Raw genomic sequence first — 24,795 nt, forward strand, 5'->3', positions numbered from 1 at the left:
AATTTGCAGAGGATTAGGAATGTGTGTTTACCTCTGTGCTTCGTCCAATAAACTACGAATCGGAAAGTCTAAGATTAAATTAACTTTAAAGACCGCCTGAATGAATAAAAACTGTGACAGGCTCAGTTAAGTTATGTGGTCAAAATGATGTGGAACATTCAGATATCAATCTGGTAAACACACAAATACACTCAAAACAGAAAAAAAACAGTGAAATGCTTGTCATTAAATGAAGACCAAGGCTGAAGAGATCTAAGAAAAACAAAAAAAAAAATGGAAAAGTTCCTAAAAATGACAGAATCAGGACTTGAAAAGCTATAAAAAATAGAGCCTTAGAAGTTACATCTTCTGCCAGAGATATTAAGACAAAAAAAAGAGAAGAAACCAATAATCAAATTACTCAAGTGCATACAAAGTACAAAAAGAAGCAAAATCAAACACATTTGGCACACGTGTGAGCTCAGTTATTAAATAGCATTTAGCTAGTAGAGGTATGATTAAAACAAACAAAAAGAAAATAATAAAACCTGCAGGGGAACAACTCCCCAAAACAAGCAAAAGAAAGACCGGGATGCCACCTACAGGCAACAAAAACAGACTGTATCGATTTGTACATCATTTGAGTCCATTTCAGGTGTAGCATCTTCAAATGAGGTTTATTCACACTGAAAAGGAAGAGAAGGGTTGTTAACACCCTTTTTTAAAATTTCATTCCTCATTTATAGGGTTTATTTCAAAATGCAGGACCAAAAGCATTAATATTTCTTTATCAAAGTTTGAGCAGCTTCAGTCCTTATGGTGCAGCAGGTTAAATTTCCCCGCAAAACTCAAATAAAAGCAGCAGTGCAGTTTAAGGTAGGATGGTTGGAAATCTTTAGGTGGATTCTAGAAAATCAAATCTGCTTTTAGAAACTCCTCCCTCGTCATGAAGGCTCAAGCTTCAAACAGATAAAGCTGGAAAATGTCAACAATGCTGCTCACACTCCACTTAATGTCCTGGATTTTAATCAGACTTGATAGCATCATCTCTAATTGAGTTGAGCGATTTATTTTGCTAATCTGAACTTTTTTTCAAACAGGTTTTTCCGCTCTTTACAATGACATTCACAATGAACACGATTGCATTTACTTCTGCAGATTATGTTTGAACATCCTCAAACAGAGCGGCTGAAACTCTACTCTTTAAAATTTATGAAGTTCAAGGACGAAGCTGAAGAACCTTTTTGTTTTCTGTACGTTTTGTCCGCACTGGATTAACTGCAGCTGCATGAAAATAAGCAATGAGGCGAAATATTAGTGAGTCACATTGAAACAGAGAGTAAAACATGCTCGCATTTAGATAACTGCTCCGTTTGAAAGCAAAAACAGGATCCTGCTGCCTTTGGAATGTGACTGGTGAGCGAGTTAACTGGGATTTGTACTGGGAGGGGAAAAAAATCCTTATCAGGAAGAGATTATTCTAGTTGGTATGACCCAATCAACTCTTTTTACTGAATCACTTAATTCATTAACTGACCTGACTGAGCAGGAAAATGACACTAAATATAAAGGTCCGATGCTAAAGCAGTAGACTGGGCTCAGGAAAGCAGAAGCGAGGAAGAAGCTGAATTTGTAGATTTAAATTACAACTCCCAATGAGGAAACAGGACTTAGATCGAAAACAAGATTTTACAACATTTCTGTAATCAAACCTCCAGGATATTAAACACTGAACCATTAGATACAGAGTTCCTGCAGGTTTTTCACATAAAGATGTTCAGACTGAGATCTGCAGGTTCTACTGAAATATAAAAAGAACAAGTTATCTTCAAAATTATGGCAGATCAAATTCTACAGGTGGGCAACTTTAAATAAGAAACCAGCAAAAAAAAAGAAAGAAAAGTGTAAGGAAGAATAAAAGGTAGGAAGGACAAAAGAAGAAAAAATAAAGGTGCATAGAGAAAGAAAAGAAAGTAATGGAGAAAGGATAGAGAGACAAGGTAGAAACAAGGAACTCAAAGGCGGAAGAAAGGAAGGAAAGAGAAAAAAATTAATATTGAAAAGTTGAAAAATATTTTTTCCATCCTCTACTTTCTAACTGAAGTCAAACTCTATTCTTCAGGAACTCTGTAAATAAGAGCAACCAGAGAGCTTAACGAGGCGATGCAGGTTGGAGAAACGCGCTGTGTTTTCAGTCGGCCGGTTAAACATGAGGGAACAAATGAAACTTTCAGTTTTTAGCAAAACTGCAGAAATCAACACACCACACCACAAAGTGAAGAGACTTAATGCTGCAGGATTGCTGCACTGCAAAAAACATAAAATCTAACCAAGTATTTTTGTCTAGTTTCTAGCGCAAACATCTTAGTACTTAAAAATACTAACTTACAAGTAACTTATCAGCAAGATACAGGAGCTTGTTTTGAGTGAATAATCTTTAATATTGATGAAAGGTACAAGCTCAACTAGCCGATTATTTCACTAACAAGACATTTTTCCAATGTTATGAGTGAAATAATCAGCTAGTGGAGTTAGTACTTTTTAAAATCAATATTACAAAATTATTGACTTCAAACAAGCTGATTAGTTACTTGTAAGTTAGTTTGGTTTTATTTCAAATGTACTAAGATGTTTGCGCTAGAAACTAAACAAAAACACTCGGTAAGATTTTGTGTTTTTGCAGTGTGATATTCTCATGAATGTATTAATGATATTTCCAGAAACTTTGTGTTAACAGCCAGCGTTGACCACTGATCTGCTAATAGATAGCTCTACGTGGTCCTGAAGCTCTAGAAATTAAAAAACAAATAAAAAAAACGTGGTTCTGTAAGCCTTAGCCCTGATGCTGATACACGTCAAGAACCGAGATAAACAGCAAGGGTACGAATGCGGAGGAATAAAAAGTGTCTAACAGCTCCGATGGGAGCGACAGAGTAAGATTACAGAGCCTACTCAGACCTTGGTCTTCATACAGGTTATGTCTATTTTTTTTATTATTATTATTTAAATGGTAAGCCACTTCAAGGCAACGTTTGTTTCTTGAATTAAAAACTTGAAGCACAACTGGACTTCAGTTTGAACAGAGAAAAATATACAACCCAAACTGTTCTATGAATCTAGAGAACTGCAAGTAAACACTGAGAAAGGACTTCAGCTAACGAAGTGGTCTCTTTCCTGCACTTCTCTCCGTAAGAAGTCTAATATCTGGATAAATCTGTGGTCCTGACGCTGAAGCCTTCATCATCTGAACGGGTCGACCATCCTAGCTGAGGTTAGGCAGCGTTTCCTCAACGCTCCTCTTACAGTTCTGAAAACGACGATGAGCGTTGGGACACAAGTTAGCTTTTCAGTACGAGAGCTCGAGTGTTTGTTACACTCCAGCTGGACAAAAACCAATATCAAGACTCACACAGGTACGTAGCGACATTTTAAATAAACACCCCCTCTCGCACTTGATTGGGTTCTATGTGCCACACCTGCAGAGAAAATGGAGTCCAGCTGAGCAGCGTCTCTCTAACTCACACCCAAAAAAACAAAATAAAAATACTAAACGCTTCCTCCAGAAAGTCCTCATAAACCTGCCTTTAGACGAAGAACGGCCTGGTGGAGCACCCACTCTTGTGCTGTGGACAAACTCCTCTCCACGGCACTCTGATGCGTGTCCTTGTGGTTAAACGTGTGCGTCTGTCCGTATGTTGAGGGTCTTTTTTTTCCTTTTTCTGTTTTAAATGGGGTGTGTGCCCCACTTAGCTGAGGTTATACGCTGCTGTCCTCCAGCAGCGGCTCCTTGCCCTCCGCCCCGCTGCCCTGAGGACTGTGGGAGTGACTCTGCGCCCCGTTGCTGTGCTTCTTGTAGGAGCCGGGCCGCATGCCGGGCCCCGTGTGCTCCGGGATGAACAGCGCCACCAGCAGTGACAGCAGCACTGAGCAGGCGCCGAAGAGGAAGGGAGGACCGGGGATGATGGCACTCTGACGAGAGAGGAACAAACGACTTATTAATTTAAAAAAGACAAAAGTTCCCACTCTTATGAAAATCAAAGTTTCTGCAGGTTTGATATCATGACATATTTTGCGGGATGATAAATTGTCCCCAAATTTATTACGATAAAAGATAATATTGTCATTTTAACTATTCTCACAATGAAGACATAATCAGGTTTTCCCACAGTGGATTATAAGCCTGGCGGGCCACCATGCTTTACTTGTGCCTCCACCAGGCTTAGCATTGTTTGTTTATTTTAGTTTTTTTTTATTATTGCCTTTTTTAAGACTTTATAGTTGGTGTTTAGGTATTCATCTTCCAGCTTTCCAATAACGCATAACTATCAGGTGATATTTTGAAATTTCCTGTGAACTTTAAAGATTTTTCTACCTCAAAAACGTGGCGGAATGAATGACTGCTGTCGTGCCCAACCACCGGGCTTAGAAAGTTTTCTGGGGGAAACCCTGATAATGGTACCAGTACATCCTCTCAAAGATCACTGTATGTACATTTCAAAGAAAATTTAACACTGTTTGGATATTTAGCTTAAGTATCAAAACTAAACAATAAATACCTAAAACAATAAATAAAATAAGTATTGAAGTTCCAACAAAACATACAAATCATTGGGCTCAGACACAGAAAACTGGCAAAATTTCAGTTTTACTTTTATTTTTGTAAAAGATAAAAGTGCAAACTGTGTTACACTGTGTGTGAAATGTTTGCAACATTTTTCAAAATGGCTTTTTATTCATATTAAAGGGCAGCATCACTTAAACTACACAAACAAGTATGCAAATGAAACATAGCACTTACTTTAATTTATCATGTGATTAATTGAAATGTTTTTTTAAAAAAACCAGTAAAATTAAAAATTTAAATTGCATATGTAAAAATAAACCTTAACATTTAGTCAAATCTAACTTTTCCAAGCAGAGTGTTTTTACAACTAGCCAATCATTCAAATTCCACTTTTCAAACCAAGATTTTCCTACAATCAAGGAGCTGAAAATGATTTTTATTTCTTAAACATGTAATACATTAGATTCACTGCTTTGCAAAAGATCTGGGTGATTTCGTTCAATGGGGCGTTTTGCTTCCCTGAATCATGGAGCTTGTGGTTTTGTCACAGTGATGAAACACCCAGATTCCACAGCTGGGACCAAACATCACGGGACAAACAAATCCCGTGTGTGCCCCACTTAGCTGAGGTTATACGCTGCTGTCCCCCAGCAGCGGCTCCTTGCCCTCTGCCCCGCTGCCCTGAGGACTGTGGGAGTGACTGCTTGTCACGAGTTTGTGCTCGTCTTTTTCTTAAGGACGAGCACAAACAGCCATCATCACTGGCAATAAAATAAAAATAGAAGCAATGAATAAACGCACATACCAAAATTAGTCTAGCTGAAAATACTTGTGGGTAAAAAACACCCTTTAAAATGCAAAAAGTATTTTATTGCACTTAGTTTTAATAAAATTTACAAAGTAGTCTGATTTTTCTTGTCGGGAAGTAGTTGAGAAATAAATCCAAAACATGAAAAAGTGTGTCACATTTGTTTTAATAATAGAATAGCATAAGATTTCTTCCCTTTTCTACTTTTGGTCTATAAATATATTTTTGTCCATTTTCAGCAACAGAAAAGGAGATATAGATCAATCACCAAATAATATTTTTGTATTTGAGCAACATTGTTGATGTTTGTGGTCCTGTTGACTAGGAAAAGAAAATGAAAGCAGTGTTGTGTTTTATCCAACATTTTGAGAAGATTTTAATTTTGTCTGTGAAAAACTCAACTATAAACTAATTTAAGAAGATACCTTCTGCATTAAATTTGGCTAAATTTGTACAATTATTGAATTGTGCAAAGCCTTTGCAAGACTTTTCATAGCCTTGCAAACGGCAGTGGTTTGTACTCTGGAATTTAAGTCTTTAATCTCTGAAAAGTCTTCAGAGATTCGTCGCCGCTCACCTCGTCAGTGGGGTTGGCCATGTTGGATTTGGCACCTTTGTCAGAGCCGTCCGAGTCCGTCAGCTCAACGTGGAACAAGTAGAAGACGAAGCCGTAAAGAGCCGGACCCAAACCGTTACAAAGCCCGCGGATTCCAGTGATCATCCCCTGGACAACACCTACACAAATAACAAAAATTTTATCTAATTAAAAAATACACAAAAAAGCAAACAAAAGTGAACACCAAACTGAGTCCCTCCTCACTCCCTGAATATGAAAAGCTTTTCTCGTGTTTCAAATGACTAATGATGAATCACATGATGAACCACTGAGAGAAAATTGACTAATTTGTGATTTGATGATATCTGATCAGAGTTAATATGTTTATATTTAAAAATTTCTAGCTTTTAAGCAATAATATTTTACTAACTTTTAGATATTTTCTTTAAAATCCATTCTTTTTAGTATTTATTTATATACAAATGAATATACATTGGGAATTTGCTGTTTTGTTCCTATTGATGCTCCATCTTTAAACAATAATTTCAGATATTTTGTATGAAAGACTAAAGGATTTGCTAAAGTTAAAAACAAAACAAAACAAAAAAACAATAATTGAAACTAAACCACAATTGGAATCGGCTGGGCAGACCACAAAGAAAACTGGAAGTGGTCTTGGCCAGTAAAAGTCTCAAGTATCTCCAACAAAACTAATTAAAAAATGAATTTTACCAGATTCTAGAAAACATTTTATAAAATATGTACAAATACAACTGAGTAAGAAAGAAAGCTCGCATATTCTCAGGGTTTTTGCAAAATTTTAATCCAAACGTTTTTACATCTCCAGACTCAATTTTTGAGTCTTGAAAGAAAGAAAGAAACAAAACAAGGAAAAAAAAGAAAGAAAGATTTTTCCAGGCTGTGAAGAAACTGCACAGACTGTGATAATTAGCACAAGTGCTGCTGTTATTTGCTGTAAACACAGAGAGGGCAGGATGTAACCCGAACGTGTCTGTCCCCTGACAGCAGGGAGACATCAGGAAAGATTTGAATAATTCACAGGAAAGTATTCAGTAGCAAAACAAGAAAACATTCCTCTGAGCACTTCTGTGTCTAAAGAAAGACTTTAAAGGGCTAAGAAACTATTATTGAAGGCTACTTATATAAAAAATAGTAAAACTAAACTTATGGTTTGTTTTATTTATGTTGATTACCAATTACACTTAATGTAAAACTATCTTATTCTAGCTAACTAAATGTCATTATTGTGTTCAACACCAAGTTTAATGCTAAAAAGCACTAAAAAGAGGATGTTCAATAGAAATATCTTGACATCAGTGACATTTAGATCTTAGAAAATATGAAAACAGAAAGTGAAGCTCACCTTGCTGGTCCGGATCTGCATTACGGGACACGATAGCGCTGATGGCAGGGAAGGTGATGCTGGACATGGCCGCCACGGCGCCAGCTGCCCACATCATCCTGCAGTCGGTGTTGAAGAGAGGAAGGAAAAAAACTTTCTTATTTCATGTCCACCAAATTAATACAAATCAACTACATGGATCTGGAGTAAGAAGCTGAAAACAAAAACTACACCAAAGAAATCATCACTAGACTGTCCTGATAAGCAGAGGAAGGCAGAGTACACAAAAATTTTTACTCAAGTAGCACTACTTCAGCCAAAATTACTCAAGTAAAAGTAAAAGTATTTGGTAGAAAATCTGATCAAATGATGAATCTTTAAATCAAATTATCAGGATTATCAATCTTTTAAATTTACATAATCAGATACAAAGTTAAGTGGAAATGTTGTTATTTTAAGGACCAAAATGACAATAATTAATATAAATAAGAACAAATAAAGTCAGGCAACAGAGAAACTTTTCCAAATCAGTTTCTTTTAATAAAAAGAAACTAACAAAAACTGCAGGTGTGTGTGTTTCTGTCTGGTGAATTTTTGGTTAAAACATGTTTGTTTTTCAGTTGGTAGAGAATCCAAAAATTTGACTCAAGAGTCGCAATACTCCAAGTAATAAGTACAGTGAATTAAAAATACTCCTAAAAATAATTTTTTTCAAAAAAATGATTCAAGGTAAATGTAATGGAGTAAATGTAACTAGAACTACCTGACTCTGCTGATAAGTTCTGAAATGCCTTATTAGTTTTCGTCCTTTGAACATGGACGAATCTGATCTTATTCAACTCCACCTTAACATTTTCTGTGACTTCTGGTGTATTTACTGCGTCCAGGGAGACTTATATTGAGAATATGTAGTTTCAGAATCTATGCATTTTTATTTTAGTCAGGTCTAAAGCAATAAGACTCGGCCGACTTGGAAAAAAACAACAAACAAAAACAGTTTATAAAGTAACAATTTTTAATGCTCCATTAAATAAGAAATTCTTTTTAAAATTGCCTCCTACATGTTTTACAGACATAAAAGCATTCAGGTTTTAACACTATTTGGCATATTAAAGGACTTAAAGTGATATTTTACTGGAATATACTTCCCTCTAGTGGTGGATTGGGGTAAAGACAATTAGAATAATAAAAAAAAGCAGTAAAAGCTTTAAAATGACTGAGATAACTTGTGTAATATTCAACAGTTTTTTATTAAAAATGCAAGCATACTGCACCTCTTAAAAGGTAAAGCAGAATGCAATTAATCTCTAAATATCTAAATGCGCATCGTCTTACAATAATAATAAAATACATAACATTTGTTCCTATTTACAGCATATTTCAATAAATTAGAATGTGTTTCAGTAAATCCATTTAGAAAAATGCTTACATACAGACTAATACATACAGATTGATACATTTTAAGGAATTATTTTGATAATTACAGTGAATTAAATACCTAAATTCATTTCCTCAGAAAATGAAGAATTAATAAACAAACGAATAATGCTATTGGACTAAATAATTAAGGGGAAAACTGACTTCTGTCCAGCAGACGTTCCCTGTGTAAAGAGAATAAGCCTCTCCGTTAAAGGAGCTGTTTTATCCAATAATATTAATGGAAAGTTGACTGGAAGGAAAAACTGTGGTAGAAAAAGGTGTACAAATAGCAGCAATATTTATAAAAAAATAATAATTTTAAGGATTCAGTAGCTCTAAACCAAGATGCTCAATATTAAACAGAAATAAATGCTTTAAATAGGCCAAATAAGTGCATAAGTTCCACTTTTCTACCTGAACTACTGAAATAAACAAGCTATTCAATTATATTTTATTTCTAAAGATGCACCAGTGGATATTTGCAGTGCATCTCCTAAACAAATGAGATCAGAAAACAGATGTACTGTACAGATACATGCACACAGCTGACATCAGTGGTGTGTTTCACCACTGGAATGCTGTGTAAACAGGAATGCTTTTTTCCCCAGCGTAAAACCAGCAGCTGCATGTCTACGTGTCGGTGGGAGGAGACAGCACAGCAATTCAAACTGTTTAAACTTGAACATTTTAAGAGGATTTCATCTCTGCTCTTACAACAGCTAATCATTAAGATTTCCCTTTGAGAAAAACTGCTTTCTTTTGGTTGTAATGGTTTGATTTATGACGGCATCTCTAACCCAACTCCACTTTGTTAATCTCTTGACTTGTTCTGAACTGAATAAAAATGTATGAGATGTTTAAAAGTGTAAGATTCACTGACCAGGGCTGAGAGCCAAAGCCATACCAGGCCAGCTGGAGGATCTGGAAGCCGAGGCCGAGTAGGATTGTGTTTTTATTTCCTATAGAACGCATCAGGATCCCCAACACCACCGTCTGAGTTGAGTAAATAAAAGAAAAATAAACATGCTGTGTTGAGCTCTATAACCAACATTTTGAAGTGTTTTACACACTGCAAAAGCAGAAATGTGACATCAGCTTATTATTTTATACCTGAGCCAATATGGAAAGGATCCCTAAAACAGCGATAAAGGCCGCCACCATCTCCGAGGAGAAGCGTATGACCTGAGGGAAGGAACGCATTCATAACAGGTTAGCACACGACTCTGCGACAGGCATGCATCAACACTAACACCTTTATGAATTTCACAACCAAGACACAAAAACAAAAGAGGCTGGCATGTGATATTTTGTCAACAAGTTGCATGTCCCACTTCCTTTTTTAGAAGGAGATTCTCTTTGTGGACTTTGAAGCCTTTCAGACAATTAAGAGGAGCAGGGAAGGTAATGTGAGGAGTTTGTAAACTGTGACAATGAAAAAAGAAGGACAAAGACATTACCAGAGCAATTGTAGCCTAATGCTCCACTTCAAGTGCTTTTTTTCCCCCTACTGGAGGACAGAAGAGTTGCAGGTGCAAGTCTACCTTGCCCAACAGGTTTACTCTGAATCTGTTTATCAACCATTATTTAAAAACGTTGCTTAAAAAAAACGATCACAGCCTGTGGAGCGTAAAGCTGTCCACTGGCGCCAGCAGCAGTGAAAGCGGGAAATCTATTAACGGTGATATTTTAACAATAAAATTGGATTTTATTAAATTTTAGACAAGTCAGCTTATATCTGTGGGTTCTCTTTCCGCAAAGATCCAAAATGATCAATGAGAGAATTAAACTAAACTGTGGTAAATCCAGATTAATTGTAGTGCTGCATCTAATCATCAAGTTAGTTATTGATAAATTACACATTCAACAGATTTTCATTGAACCACCTAAGCCTTTTTATACAATATTAGAAGTAATATAAAAGAAGCAAATAAACAATTTAATTCCTTTTCTAAATAAGATAAACATGTTCATGCCTAAAATGCAATAAAATTGCATTCCTTTAATAAATCTGTACCTGAATCTAAAACTCTGCCACTTGAGGAGTTTTGGTTTACAGAAAAGTTTAATCTGATTTAACTTCAGACAACAAGAAAAAAAATCTGCACGTTTCTTTTTTTTTTTTAAATCAGGTATATGAAAATGTCTGATTTCAACTTTAAATTTAGCCTTTTAATCAAATGTTAGATTGAACTTTATTACAAAACTGTGCAGTTTGAATATCAAGCACTTTCAAGGACTTTATACAAAAATCTTGAAAACACCTTATTGAAATTCAAGCATTTTTAATCCTGCTTCATTGTAAAACATTTCCCAGAACCCACCGATTAATTTGTCTGAGACTTCAAACGTCAGTTTTATCGACATTCAGCATGAACTGTAGGAGGAACAACTATGAGCCTCAAACATTCACTTAAAGGACGTGACAGGATTTGCAACAAAAAGCCCCAGGCTAAAAGCATAACATACAGCTGAATGTGGACTTACTGTAAATAATCTGACTGCTTTTATGTTTCATAATACCAAGGAAAGTTCTGGAAGGAAATGAAAAAATGTTACCTGTCTGAGATAGAGGAAGAAGCTGGAGTACTGCCCAGCTTCGGGGAGGAAGGAGAGGAACACTGTGATACAGATGAGCAGCAACGTGGAGTCCTGGCCCACTTTACGCAGAGACTGAGCCAGAGAAAAACAACAACAGTTCAACACAAAGTACGCTACATATTCCTACCTTCCAATCGCTGCACGTTTTCAGACTCTAATTTTAATTCCCACAGGACTAGTTCAGCCTGATGTCTAAAAAAAAAAACATGTAGGGAAATCTCTATTTTTGTATTTTTAAACAAGTTAGAATTTGAAATGCTGATGGGTCAAATGTTAACATCAAGAAGAATTCAAAGATAAATGTTGTTTAAACATAAATCCATGATATTAATAAGGTTTATTAGACTTTTGCTATTAGGAAAATATAACTTTTTTTTTTAAAGCTGCATTTAATTTTTAGCCATACATGGACAAATCTAAAAAAAATAACAGCTAATTCCACATTTTTCAGGAACACCCAGAAACTTTTGCTTGTCTAGAAAGTTTAGTTCATTTGGCGAAGTGTGAATGCCCAATCCATGATGATACTGACCACAAAAGCGAACTCTGGTCCCCCTAAAAACCGAAAACTCGGTTCAGTTGAAGTGAACTCTGACACAGTTTGAATGCAGATGCAAGTGGACCAGAGATCGCTTCACTAGCAGAAAGCAAACTATAGCACAGGGCATTCTGCGCTACAACAAGGTGCAGAATGCAGTCTAGGTGCAAGTCTAGCGCTACGAATAGAAATGGTTCATGGTCTTTTACCATAAACATAAGAGAAATCCAACAACCACTAAAATATCCATCCTCCATTTTTGTTTATATTTTATGGAGAATGAAGTTGCGCTTCTGTCTTCTTCAGACGTTTTTTGTCTTTTCCTTCAGTAGTTCAGGTTTTTCAAAAAAATGTAGTTTATTTGACACAGTGTGAAAGCGAACTGCAGAAACTGAAAATGTAACAAACGTTGCAATTTTGGCTCCCAAACCGAGCCTACCAGACTATCAGGTGTGAAACTCCCTTACATCTCTGTAAGTCGACTTTTAATAGTGTTGTACTCACAGCAAAGGGATCTGCCTGTTCCCAGGAGATTGGTGCTCCCCATGACGCCGGCCTCATTTTCTCCGGCAGCGACTCCGGGACGGCCACCAGGATGAAGCAGATGTCTAGCAGGGCGATGGCGGTGGCCAAGATTACCACCAACGTGTCACCGTAGGCCACCGACAGATAGGCTCCGATGGCTGGACTGGTAACCAGGCTGGCTGCAAAGGTAGCAGACACCTGGAAGGACCAGGAGAAAAAAGGTGATCAAAAGAAAAACAAGAGGGTCAGAGGTATCAGTTTTTATCTCCAACACCGTTTTCTCACCAAGCCATACGCTGTGCTCCTCTCATGCTCTTGCGTAATGTCTGCCACATAAGCAAAGATCACAGAGAAGGTGACGGCGAAGACGCCAGACATGGAGATGACTGCAAAATACCACCTAAAAACAGAAGAACCGACGCACAAGTCAGATCCAATAAATCAGTCAGTAAAGAAAACATTTTGACCTTTGCTGTTGTGATTTTTTTATCCTCTGGGATGTCAGAACTGCGCTCTTACCACGGGCTGATCTTCATCAGTGGAATGGGAGCACATGTGAAGAAGACTGTTAGCAGCAAGAAGGACTTGCGCCCCCAAACGTCTGACAACGCTCCAATCAGAGGAGCACTCAGAAATGATAATAGGCCCTGGAAAAGAACAAGGACGCAGAGATTTTGGAAAGTGGATTAGACAAAAGAAGAATGAATGTGTAAAAGCAGCAGCAAACTTGTAGATATGACAAAGAAAAAAGTTGCATTTCAAAAGTATCTTTCAAGGATGTGACTGGAAAAAGACGCGTTTGCATTAAGGGGTCCACCGGTTGCAGATTTCTGCCAATCGCCGATTATTGAGCTTCAAAGGGCCTAACCTGGAGATTCAGATTTTGGCCGATACCAATTTTTTTTCATCTGAAATGTTGCAAAATACAGCAAGAAAGTCGCAAAGTTGGCAAAAATGGGGTGATTACTGTTAACCTGCAAACGTGAAGGACATGACATGGTGGTCCGGTCTATCAGTCAAACCTCAAAAAGGATGGTGGTTATTTTTAGACCTTTGCTGAGGTAAATAAGATCGGCTTCACATGATCTCCCAAAATTAAGAAAACTGGCACCTATAAATCAGTGTACCCATAATTGCATTTGTCCTAAAGTAAGACTCCTAAGATCAGTAGGTGTGCTCTGAAAAAGTGAAGATCGATATCTGCAAAACATTAGACTATTAAGAAAAAAACAAACAAAAAAAAGTTTTTCTGGAGGCCCAAAAACTTAAACTTTTATTTTAACTAAAAGAAAAACCAAAACTAGGGTTTCCCCCAAAGTATTATAAGCCTGGCGGGCCACCAGGCTCTACTTGTGCCCCCACCAGGCTAAGCATTGGTGATTTATTTGCATTTTTTAAGACTTTATAATTGGTGTTCAGGTGTTTAATCTAGAACACCAACAATATCTTCCACTCTTTCAATAACACATAATTATCAAGTGATATTTTCAAATTTCCTGTCAACTTTAAGCATTTTTTAACTCAAAAACACTGCGGGCCACTGGATGAATGACTGCCCTAACACGCAAACCCTGGGCTTAGCAAGCTTTGCAAAACTATTTTCTGACAGTTATTTGTTCATTCGTATTTTGATTGTTAAATAAACAGACTTTTTAGATTTTGGAGCGTTAATTCACAGGAATCAGACAGGAAATGAGAAGAGAGCGAGAGAAAGTCGACGACATGCAGTAAAGCTCGAGCTATGTGAGTCTTTGTAGTTAATGTTGCACATAAATGGGTTATCATGGTGTAATATAGATTTTTTTTTTTAATCCAACCATCTATCATGTCCACAAAGGATGAACGGAAATGGGAAGTCATTTATTGCATCAATTTATGCAAAAGTGACGACTAAATTGCAGTTATGTCAGTGAAGATAAAGCATGAGGGAAAACAGAACCATACCGATCTGTATAATAATTACCTTCACACCGTGAATAAGTCCATTCATCAGGAATGTGTGTTGGGGGAATGTCTGATGTAATACCTGGAAAAACAAACACAGCAACCCAGATGAAGCGGCTTTGTTTCTGTAATTTACCCGACCTCACAGAAGAAAATAACAGAAACAATTTGTAAATGTAAAGAAAAACCAACTACACAAAAGTACACAAAACAATAATTTCTCAATAAAACTGAAGCAAGTTCAGGTTATTGAACACAGTTACAAGATGTATCTCCATCTGACATTTATGCTGCAAACTTGTTTCAAGTCAAACACAAAAATGTTTGGCTTTTTAAATTTTGCTGGATGATAAATTGCCCCAGAACTTATTGTGGTAAACGATAATATTGTTGTTTTGAGACAATTTTCAAGCTATATAATTGTAATAATGCAATAATACATCGTCAAGGATCAATAAAAATTCCAGTGAACATTTAAACACTGGAAATGGAAGACATTTGAAAGGTCCAAAATAAATAAAGAAAACAACAGCAACAACAAATAAAAGTTAATTATGAAATCAAAATTGTCTTTTAAAAAAAAGGGATAGTGGAGAGCAAAGCACCAGACTGAAGATTTTATCATTCAGTTTTTGGTAAAAAGAGAAAAATGATAAATGAAGCAAATGAAAATGTATGCATTTCTTTTAATTTATCATGCAATTAATTGATTTATTGTGACTTTTAGGTTTGTTTTACTTAAATAACCTGTCCTACGACCAAAAGTATTTTTCTGAATTTAAACACTTTCAATGACGTAGAGCAGCTTTCAACCCTGGTCCTCAAAGTGCGCTGCCCTGCATGTTTTAGATGTTTTCCTGCTTTAACACACCTGATTCAGGTGATTGCAAATCACCAGCACAGCCTGTTCTGTTCACAGCTGATCAACCGGCTTTTTCTGAAGGAGGGAAATATCTAAAACATGCAGGACACTGACGTAGAGTACAACTCTGTGCTAATTTCAGAAAATCCTTGAAAAATGTTACATTTACAGCAACGAAATACATTTTTTGACTGTTAATTATTGTTGTTAAAAAGAAATAGAGTTTACTTTACAAGAAATTGGTCACAAATCTGACTGGTGCATCTATAAAAAGCATTCTAAAAGGGTTACGTTTGAGTAAGTCGGGTTCAAATTGTTAAAGTTCAAAGTCTTGCTCATGTCAGTGACACCTGAGTGGGAACATTGCGCGTTAGCTTAGACTGGAACATGTTTAGTTTGAAGCTGAGAGTCTGGTTATTGTTACTGTCTGTGAAGGAAAAGTCTTTTCTTCCTTGGAGTTAAGTACAGTCAAACTTGACATGTTTAGAGAAGACTAATGAATCAGTCCCTCTCATCTTCAGACGGCCTCTGATTAGCCAAAAATGCAAATCAGCTTTTCGTAGCGGGGCAACGAACCCCAAATAATTAACGGTGAACAGTTGCACAAACAAACACCTCCTTCAAACGAGAGACCATTGCATAACCCTGTCTGGCAAACGTGTGGCAAACAGATGTTTACGCATATTTTGAAACACAGGTTCCTGGCAAAAACTCGTGATTAAAGGAAAAAATATGCGGCTGGGAACCAGAGGTAATAAAATCTGCAAAGTTGACCTGAAATATGCAAAGCTACAGTGAAAAACTTATAACTTAAACGCTGAGTAGCTGATGGGAAATAAAGCACAGCCTATGGCAAGTCATTTATAAAACAGCTTTAAAGGAACAGTCTGTGCCGGATGATAGAGAGTCATTCTTCTGTTTTGTGTAACTTAGGAAACCTCTGCAGCAAACGCTACATCACAGCTGCTGGCACAGTGCTTTGAGCCAAACAGAGTCTGTGATATGGGCTGGCAATACGAGCCAGCGACCCCCTGATAAGCCTTTTCAACAAAGAATTAGGACTGACAATAAAACTGATGCCACATCCATAGTTCTCTGTTCAGCATCTGCTGAAAAGAAATCACATAGGATTCTGATCAGCTGGTTGGTATTTAACACAAACTAGTGTTTAATGGATTTCTATTAAGTCCCATTGAGTAGTAAAACCTTTGCTAGAAATAAGCCTATTGGGGGATGTCTCTGCCAGCTTTGCACACTTAAAGATGGAAATGTTTGCCCAGTTCGGTTTGTAAAATGTCTCAGGAAAGTGTCTGAATGAGGGCTGAGTGACATAGACTTTGAATTTTATCATGATATTTTGTGGTACTTATTGTAATAATAAAAATTATGATGAAAAACTGTTTATTACATCTTTTTTAGGCAAGTGTAAAATACTGCTCTTGAAAAATGTTCCCGTTTTAAATTGGTTTCTTTGGGCCCTCAGCAGTCATTCATGAAGAGGCCCATTGTGTTTTTGAATTAAAAAAAGTTGTGTTATTGAAAGACTGAAGGATTAATATCTGAACACCAACTGTAAAGTCTTAAAAAATGCAAACATTTAAACAAAAACTTCAATAAATAATCAGTGCTAAGCCTGGTAGGGGCACAAGTAAAGCCTGGTGGCCCGCCAGGCTTATAATTCACTGGGGGAAACCCAGAAATGTTAGCAATTTTTAAGACTTCATAATTGGTGTCAGGTATTAATCGTCCAATAGCACATAATTATCAAGTGATATTTTCAAATTTCCTGTCAACTTTAAACATTTTTTAACTTAAAAACACGACAGGATGCTGGATGAATGACTGCCTTAGCGCCCAACAACTGGGCTTTGCAAGTTTTCTGGGGGAAACCCTGCACACATCAGCTTTTTGTTTTGCTTTTTAACATCGTAAATGGAAATGTATAAACAATAAAAACAACAACAAATCAAAATTTTTATCATGTTAAGAAATTTTCACAAATGAAAATTGTGTACTTCCATTTCCAGGTCTTCCACAGATTCTTAACTGGACTGAGGTCTGGTTTTGAGTGATTGTTCATACTACTAATTAAACCGGACCACAATGAGACTTCTGTGTGAAAACAACCCCAATGCGCACAAGAAGAATTTTGATGTCACACGGTTTATGAAAATAAATCGTATATAGAGCAGTTTATGGATCAATTTTAACGTTTATTCAGCAATGGGAGCAGATATTATTGTCAAAAAAAATCATAAGAGGAAGGAAGCTAGTAAAAACGAAAGAGCAATTAATACCGATGACCTTTTGAGGAACGCTGACTGCAATTTTTGTAGGGAAGGATGTTTGGATGTGTAGTCAGAGCCAGCAGGTTCTGGATTGAGGTGTGAAGAATTTCACTGACAGAAAGTTCTGCCATGATTTCAGAATCATAGTTTTCATCCGTTGTTTATGTCCTGATTTACCACGTCTGACTTCTTCTGGTGCAGAATTAGGACGTAGACGTCGGATGAAATGCAACATGACAATTCAGACTACAAACGCTTTGAAAACATCTTAAGTATCTGAATTAGTTCCACATATGGAAGTGGCACAGATCTGATTTTTTGAAAGTGAAATGATCAGAATTGGGGCGTTCAGACTGCTGTGAAATTCCAATTTGGGTCAAATCTCTGTGAGGTGTTTGAAGTATATCGTTTTAAAAACCTTTCCCTGATTTAAATTTCCACATCTTCATCTTTTCTGTATTCGGTTATTTCCTTTGGCTTCACGATGCTGTTTTTTCACTCAGGTCTAACAAACGTCATACAACAGCTGCCCAATCATCACACTGGTTCACTCAGTTTTGTGGTTAAATAAAGTTCGTCTGAAGGCAACTAGTTAAACTAGTTGTTTTTGGCTCATCAGAATAAAGGGGACTAGATACATAAAAATGGCATGCTGTGTTTGTAAAAATAAAAACTGAAATTTATGCAGCCCACTTCATAGTCATGTTACTGTGTCAGCTTATCACATAAAATCACAATAAAATACAAAAACTTACAGCTATAATGAGACAAAGGTTTAACTCTTTCATGCATGAATTTTGATCCTTTATGTCAGGATTTTTCCAAAGTTTTTTTAAAGGGATAAAAAAGGTGGGAAAACAAATTTAGTAAAAAAAAGATAAAAATTCTAGGATTTTTTTCCAAATACAAAGTTATTTAGAAAATACATCAGTAGTATTAGTCTTTAAGGGTTATGCGATGTCACAATATTTTTTTTCCCCTGCAAGAGTTTCTACAGTAGGAGGAGGGACTGGATATTCCAGAGTTGGTCGGAATGCTTTTTGTCTGCCTGCCTTACTGAATTCAATAAATATTTTCTTGTGCTTGCAGTGGCTGGCCAGTAGTTGTTAGTGTATTGTATGATGCACGAATGTCCACTTCAGTGGTCAGTGAGCATAGAGACAGAAAATGGCTTTTAGAAAGCTGTCCACTGCACTCACCAGTATACATGAAAGGGTTAAGAATTTGTTTTTTTGCAGTATAATTTATTTGTAGGGTCTTTACACAGTAAATTAAACAGGCGTATGAATGTCATAACATGTTTCTTTATTACACATTCCTGGTAATTATTGAGTCGATAAGCGATATGAGCGGTGAGATTAAATATGTTCACTTCTTTAAATCAGAAAAGTAGTGATAATCTAATTATGTTGTTCTTGGTTACACGTTTTGTTTTCTTTGTTTTTAGAAACCTGTTTAAAATAAATAAATAGTACAAATACAACACACTGCTATGCTAGTTTACATAACAGCTGTGTGTGGCTTACCGTGAGCATCGGGGTGGTGAGAAGACCCCATGCGAAAAACTCCAGGAAAATGACGACCACAGCATGGTAGACGCTGGGCTCACCGATTCCCTGAGGCTAAAGGGAGACAGAGAAACACACAGAGGCGGTTAGCTGACAAGTAACATCAATCTCACAGCATCAAAGTGTCTGATGATGGAAACATAAAAGTAATGTCAGAATCTGTCGAATTATAAAACTATACGATCACATGAGAACCTGTGAAGGCTGTGCATGCTAACTAGGAATATTTGGATAAACATGTTAAGTCTAGATTGTGATCTCAAGTGTTTTAAGGTTGTTATTTTGTCAAGATAACAAATTTCACTGGGCGATAAATTGTCCCAGAAGTCACTGCGATAGATAATAATGTTGTTGTTTGAGACCATTTTTAAGTAATATAATGCTAAGGCTCAAAGATTAATAAACATTAAATTCTACTGAACATTTAACACTGAAAGACATTTTAAAAATCCAAAATAAATAAACTGAAACAACAAATTAAATGAATCATGAAGTCTCTGTTAATACAATTGTCCTTTAAAAACAGGGGCTGGTTGAGACCAAAACACCAAAATGAAGGTTTTTGTCATCCAGTTTTTGGTAGAAAGAGAAAAACAATAAATCATGCAAATGGAAATTTTGTTGTTCTAATTCATTGTTGCGACAGAAATATTTATGGTATACTAACACATTTTACTTATTTTTTAAAATTTTACTCATCTTCTTTCAATTGGGTGCAAGAGGACCAGCGTAAAATGGGTTTGATCTGATTTTTCTGCATACACTACAAACTAAGTAGGCATGACAAACTTGAAACCACAAAAGTTCTCTTAATCAAGAATGATGAATTAAAAAAAGAAAACAAAAAAAGCTGTTACAGCTTTTTAAAGCTGTGGAGTCAAAGTAGTGCAATGCTCTCTAGAGGCACATTTGTAGGTCATTCTAAAAAACAGATACCTCTGTAATCAGAGAAACATGAATAGACATCCTTATTATCTCTAATAAAACCAACTCCCTTATGGGAAAGTCCCATCACTCCAAAGTGAATTTTTGAAGTGACAAAGTGAAGCAGGAGCCAGAGAACAGATGCTGTGCAGCAAACCATTAGATGCTATTACTGAGTTAATCGGTTTTGTTTCCATATTTATTTCCAATCGTGTAAAAGCAGTGCAGACTCCTGCTTGGGGTGAACATCTTCCCCTTGATAACGCCTTTTATTTCAGGTCATTAAGATGACTCGACTTGCAGAAAATGAGGAACAAGCTTTAACTGATTCACACACGGCGCAACTTCCCCTAAATGAAACTGACGCCAAGCAATACATTAAGATATCACTCAATGCTATTGACTAGTGAGCTCTCAATGCACAATTTGCAGTGGTTGGATGAGGAGATGGCAGAAAATCTGGCTGTTGGAGGTGAAATCATGATGTCTGAGTGGTCAGATCAGATCTGGAGCAACAACAACAACAACAACTGTAGTAGAAGAGCTACGTATGTCGGAAATGGAGTAAAGCAGATGACCAGAACTGAACTGACGGAAATTAAATGTTTGTGGTTTCCTTTTTAGTCCATGTTTGCAACTCTCCCTTCGTATAGATTTTCAGTAGGTTTGACTTTTAACTGATTGCATAACAGTGATGCATCACTCCATTTATAACTAATCCCACATTGCTCACACTTTTCCAAAAGCCTCGGATAGAACATAATTCATTTACTCCATCAAACGAGTGGATCGCAAACTTTTCATCTGCAGTTTTAACACAGAACTGTGACCAAAAACATCAAGTATACAAACACCGCCAATAAGTCACACATGGGACAATTACAGGAATAAGTTTGAAAAGCTACCGTTTAAAATGGTTTCTTATGAGAAACTGAAAACGGAGTTTTCTTTTGTGTGTTTGGAGCATAGAATTCCTTTCCTGCACACTGCTGGTCAGCTGAATGAAACATCACAAACATAATTTCAAGAAGCACAAATTCAGCTGCATTTAAATATTTACAGTTACAAAACACTCAACTGGTTGTGATGTGAAGATCGAAGGAGCTCCACCCATCTTCTGTTTTCAAAACTAAAGTCAGGAGCTATAAGCAGCATGTTTGTTATACAGTTGACTGCAAACTCAACCCAAGCAGAAAATCCAAATAATCCACCAGCAAATATCAATTTGTTTTAGTTGTGTAACTCCATTAAGAGCAGAAAGGTAAACATGTAGAATATTCTGCATTAACTTACTTCAAAACATCTGTTTTTTGCAGGTGAATATTGACCTGATTTAAATATGGCAAAAACAATGCTTTTGTGATTTATTTTTGAGTTTTTATTGATTTCAGATGATTCTCAACTACTAATCTTAACAACACAACCAAGAGAGAAATTATTAATGAAATTACTACTAGGGAAGAACAGAAACTGATTACATTTGGTAATAATTTTGTGATATAGTGGCATGTTGCTCTTTAAGTAAACTACTGAGACACTTGCAGACTGAGCAGAAAGAACAGGTCAAGGATTAATACTTAAATTGAAATTGGTTGGCGAGTTGCTTCAAAAACTAAAAAGTTTGACTTTTTCCAGTTGTTGAACGCACCACACACGAGTGCTGCCAAGTAACATTTTGTTGTGGAAGATGTAATTGAGAAAGGAGGACCAAACTATATTCATCACTGAGGCGTTTAAAAATTTAATTCAGAGGGTGAAAAGATTAATTATTACAAAATTCAAACATTTAAGGCAGAATAGCTTCTCTAAGTGGTATGCACAACTAAAACAAGTGAAAAAAGTAAGAATTTTTTTTAAATTTGTTGTTATATCTGAAAGCCAAGTATTATCAGATATGTGTACTAGAGATTTAGTCGTTTTGATGGGCTGTTACTGTGACTGGCCTCTCGGAAACTAAAAATAAAAAGAATTTTTTCATAATCAGTGATTACAACATCATGAAAGTTGTTGCTTAAGAAGACGACTCAAGTTTAGCCATTTTGATTAGAACTCATTCAACAATGAAGTTATAAGAAAAAAAGGGGTAAAAAGCGATTTTAAAGGAAACTATTTTCCATAGAGACATTTCTCTGTTCACTCAGGAAGCAACCCTTTGAGTCTGAGGTCAGGTGATAATAAGAAGCTTAATACAGGCCAAAAATGTTTCTCTATTATTTTTCTTTGAGTCCAGTTGAGTCTGTCATGGATCACGCTGGATTAGGAAATGTTTTCAGCCTTTTGAAAAGCTCACAATTTAAGTATCTACTAACTCTGTAGGGAAAATAAATAAAAGAGAATGATCTTTACAAATATTACTGCTAACTGCAACAACTGCAGTTCTACCAAATAAAGTGTGACATTGTAGCTCTAATTGTGCTGTCTTTGTTTTAAAATAGTAATAAATTTTGTGGAGTTGCAGAGCTGTGCATCTCTCTCTCAAACCCAGTGTGATTTGACCTCTGATCCTAGTGGAAATAATTAATTATTACTCCAAAACAGAAAGGTTTTTTAAGGATCCCATGTGATTAGAGTAAATGAATGGATCAAGCCTTTCCATAATACTTTTAATTAGATTTTAGTTCCAGATGTTATACATCTTATAACGTGGAAGATTGTCAATGATGCAGAGAGAAAGCCCTGTGACTCTTTGCTGTTTTTGAGAAATCCTCATTTCATTTTGATATAAACACTTCATTCTTAATACAGTTTATTTTTTATGTTTTCTAGAAAGTAAAAATGTATTTTGTTGCTCGAGAATTGGTACCAGCAGGTAAGAGCATTATAAAAATCAGCTAAAAAAACCCATCTTTGATTGGTGCATCTCTAATTTCTAATCATTGCATACACTAAAGACAACATTACGTTACTGGAGAGTGTATGTTTAGTATGGCAAGTGGAATCAACGCTCATTACTCTGGAATGTTCTACGAGTTGTTCAGCTCGTATAAAACATTAGCAAACAATATTTAAATGTTGTTCCTTCAACCAGGTATAACCTTGAGTTTTTCCTATTCTGATACAAAAGCTCAACAAAAACAGTCGTTTTATTTAACAACGCAGATGTCACTTTCATTGCAAAGTGTCATTATAAAAAAGCTAAGGCGAATTTAAGACTCGAAGCAAATGTTGGGCTTGCTGACTTACTGAGAAGTCATACACTTTACAAAGAACTCGGTAAGTTTAAGATGAATATGTAGGGGAAAGAATGCAACTATTCCAGGTGACGAAATAACTAATTTAAGAAGAAACATCGGTGTTGTTGACATTAGCTTGCTAGCGTTACCTGAGCTGACGTGTAAACCACTAGCAGGCCGCTGTATTACAGTTAGCCACTTAGCTCAGCGGTGCCTCCAACAGCCAGACAGCGGTTAACGGTTAACATTATAGTCAACAGACAGCCATAAACAACTTCAGCCCTGCTGTGTTTACACTAGCTACACACGGCTTCGGTCTAGACAAACAGTCGAGAGCTACTGTATTCAATGGTAAGCTAAGTTAACGAAGATAAATAAATATTTAACTCACACTTCCTCCATCTTTTATTATAATTTTCTTTGCTAGAAGAATGCTGCGGTTCAGCCGCTTCTTCTTCTTTTTCTCCCCCGTCATTGTTAACTTATGTCCATTCTTGATGTAAAATGGTCGTCGATGTCCCAACCAAAAGTAAACTAATATTCTAAATTTGGGCTACTAAGCTCATTACACTTCAACTATATAGGCAGCTAGCAGCGAGCTAACTAAATGATGATTTCTCATCCCCACCTCACTTCGGTGCGTCTTCCTGTACCATTATTTTAGCCCCACCCCTCGCTGCGAAATACTACCGCGTTATTGGCTAGCGACCAGAAAGGCGATACAACTTTGCATCTGATTGGCTTAGAAAAAGTTGATGCTGCGGCCCTCCATGTTGATTCGTGGGAATCACACCGCGGGTAACAAAGAGGAAATGCCATATTTGGTGATTCCCTGTGTTTCTAAAGAAGGCAAACAAGATGTTTCGTCATTTCCAAGAAGTAATCAAACATTCACTGTCAAAAGAGATAACATGCAACATGGTTCGACATACATTCGTGCCTATGAACACATAGATATTAATGTATGTCATGTCTATAACATATATTCACCTAAAAGCTTAATTTCTTTATTTAATTGAAAAGTGAAACTTAAACATGCATGACACAGCCAAATAGAGCATTTCCTCCAGACTCTGGTACCTCCATTTCCAAATAAAATGCAAAAACTACAATCAGTTGAAAAGAAGCACTGACTAACCACAGTACATGGGTCCCACAAACTCTTGAATAGGATTTGCTTTTCAATCCTTTAAAGGATGCAACATTTTCCACCACGTTTTTCTTCCACTTAACTTTCCATTCATTAATATCCTTGTGGAAGTTGTCAGTCACTGTCTGCTGGACATTGTCAGGTCAGCAATATTCACCATGATTGTGTAGGTCATAACAATTATGACTGTTTTTAATTGATCTTAAGTGATATGAATTTTGGGTTTGTATTACCTGAAAGCAATAATAAATAAACTAACAAAAATAAATACTTCAAATACAGTTCTGTGTGTAATGAATTAATTATGTATGTAGTTTTATTTTTAAATTGAAATACTGAATGTTTTTTTCAAAAATATTATAATTTACTGAGATTCACCACATATAGCACTACATAAGCTTGACAGGAATTTCATTATAATGTATACCAAACATTTTGTACAAGATAATTATTTATGTATTTTTAAAAAATACATAAATACAAATGTCTTAAATTTTTGCTGTGAATCCATGCACAAAAATATTTACAAGTTTCAA

General features: G+C 36.2%; 1 protein-coding gene across 1 annotated transcript; it reads right to left on the minus strand.

Annotated features, from left to right (window-relative positions):
* Positions 1-2,590: 2,590 nt before the first annotated feature.
* mfsd14a (major facilitator superfamily domain containing 14A) lies at positions 2,591-23,751 on the minus strand. Its single transcript, XM_005806278.2, has 12 exons — positions 23,501-23,751; positions 18,971-19,066; positions 14,314-14,376; positions 12,870-12,997; positions 12,636-12,750; positions 12,330-12,548; positions 11,246-11,359; positions 9,800-9,871; positions 9,570-9,682; positions 7,292-7,389; positions 5,929-6,086; positions 2,591-3,948 (listed from the first exon to the last, which is right to left on the minus strand). The coding sequence occupies exons 1-12, from the start codon at positions 23,582-23,584 to the stop codon at positions 3,736-3,738; spliced, it is 1,473 nt and encodes a 490-aa protein (XP_005806335.1). The 5' UTR covers positions 23,585-23,751; the 3' UTR covers positions 2,591-3,735.
* Between the last annotated feature and the right edge of the window lie 1,044 nt (positions 23,752-24,795).

This window comes from Xiphophorus maculatus, chromosome 6 (assembly GCF_002775205.1).
Source record: "Xiphophorus maculatus strain JP 163 A chromosome 6, X_maculatus-5.0-male, whole genome shotgun sequence".
In the NCBI taxonomy this organism is placed as follows: Eukaryota; Metazoa; Chordata; class Actinopteri; order Cyprinodontiformes; family Poeciliidae; genus Xiphophorus; species Xiphophorus maculatus.

Coding starts and splice junctions, on each gene's coding strand:
- mfsd14a (XM_005806278.2), bottom strand. CDS start 23,584: ATGACGGGGGAGAAAAAGAAGAAGAAGCGGCTGAACCGCAGCATTCTT. Junction 9,872..11,245: donor TCTTCCTCTATCTCAGACAG/GTAACATTTTTT, acceptor TCCTTCCCTCAG/GTCATACGCTTCTCCTCGGA. Junction 3,949..5,928: donor TGGCCAACCCCACTGACGAG/GTGAGCGGCGAC, acceptor CTCTCTCGTCAG/AGTGCCATCATCCCCGGTCC.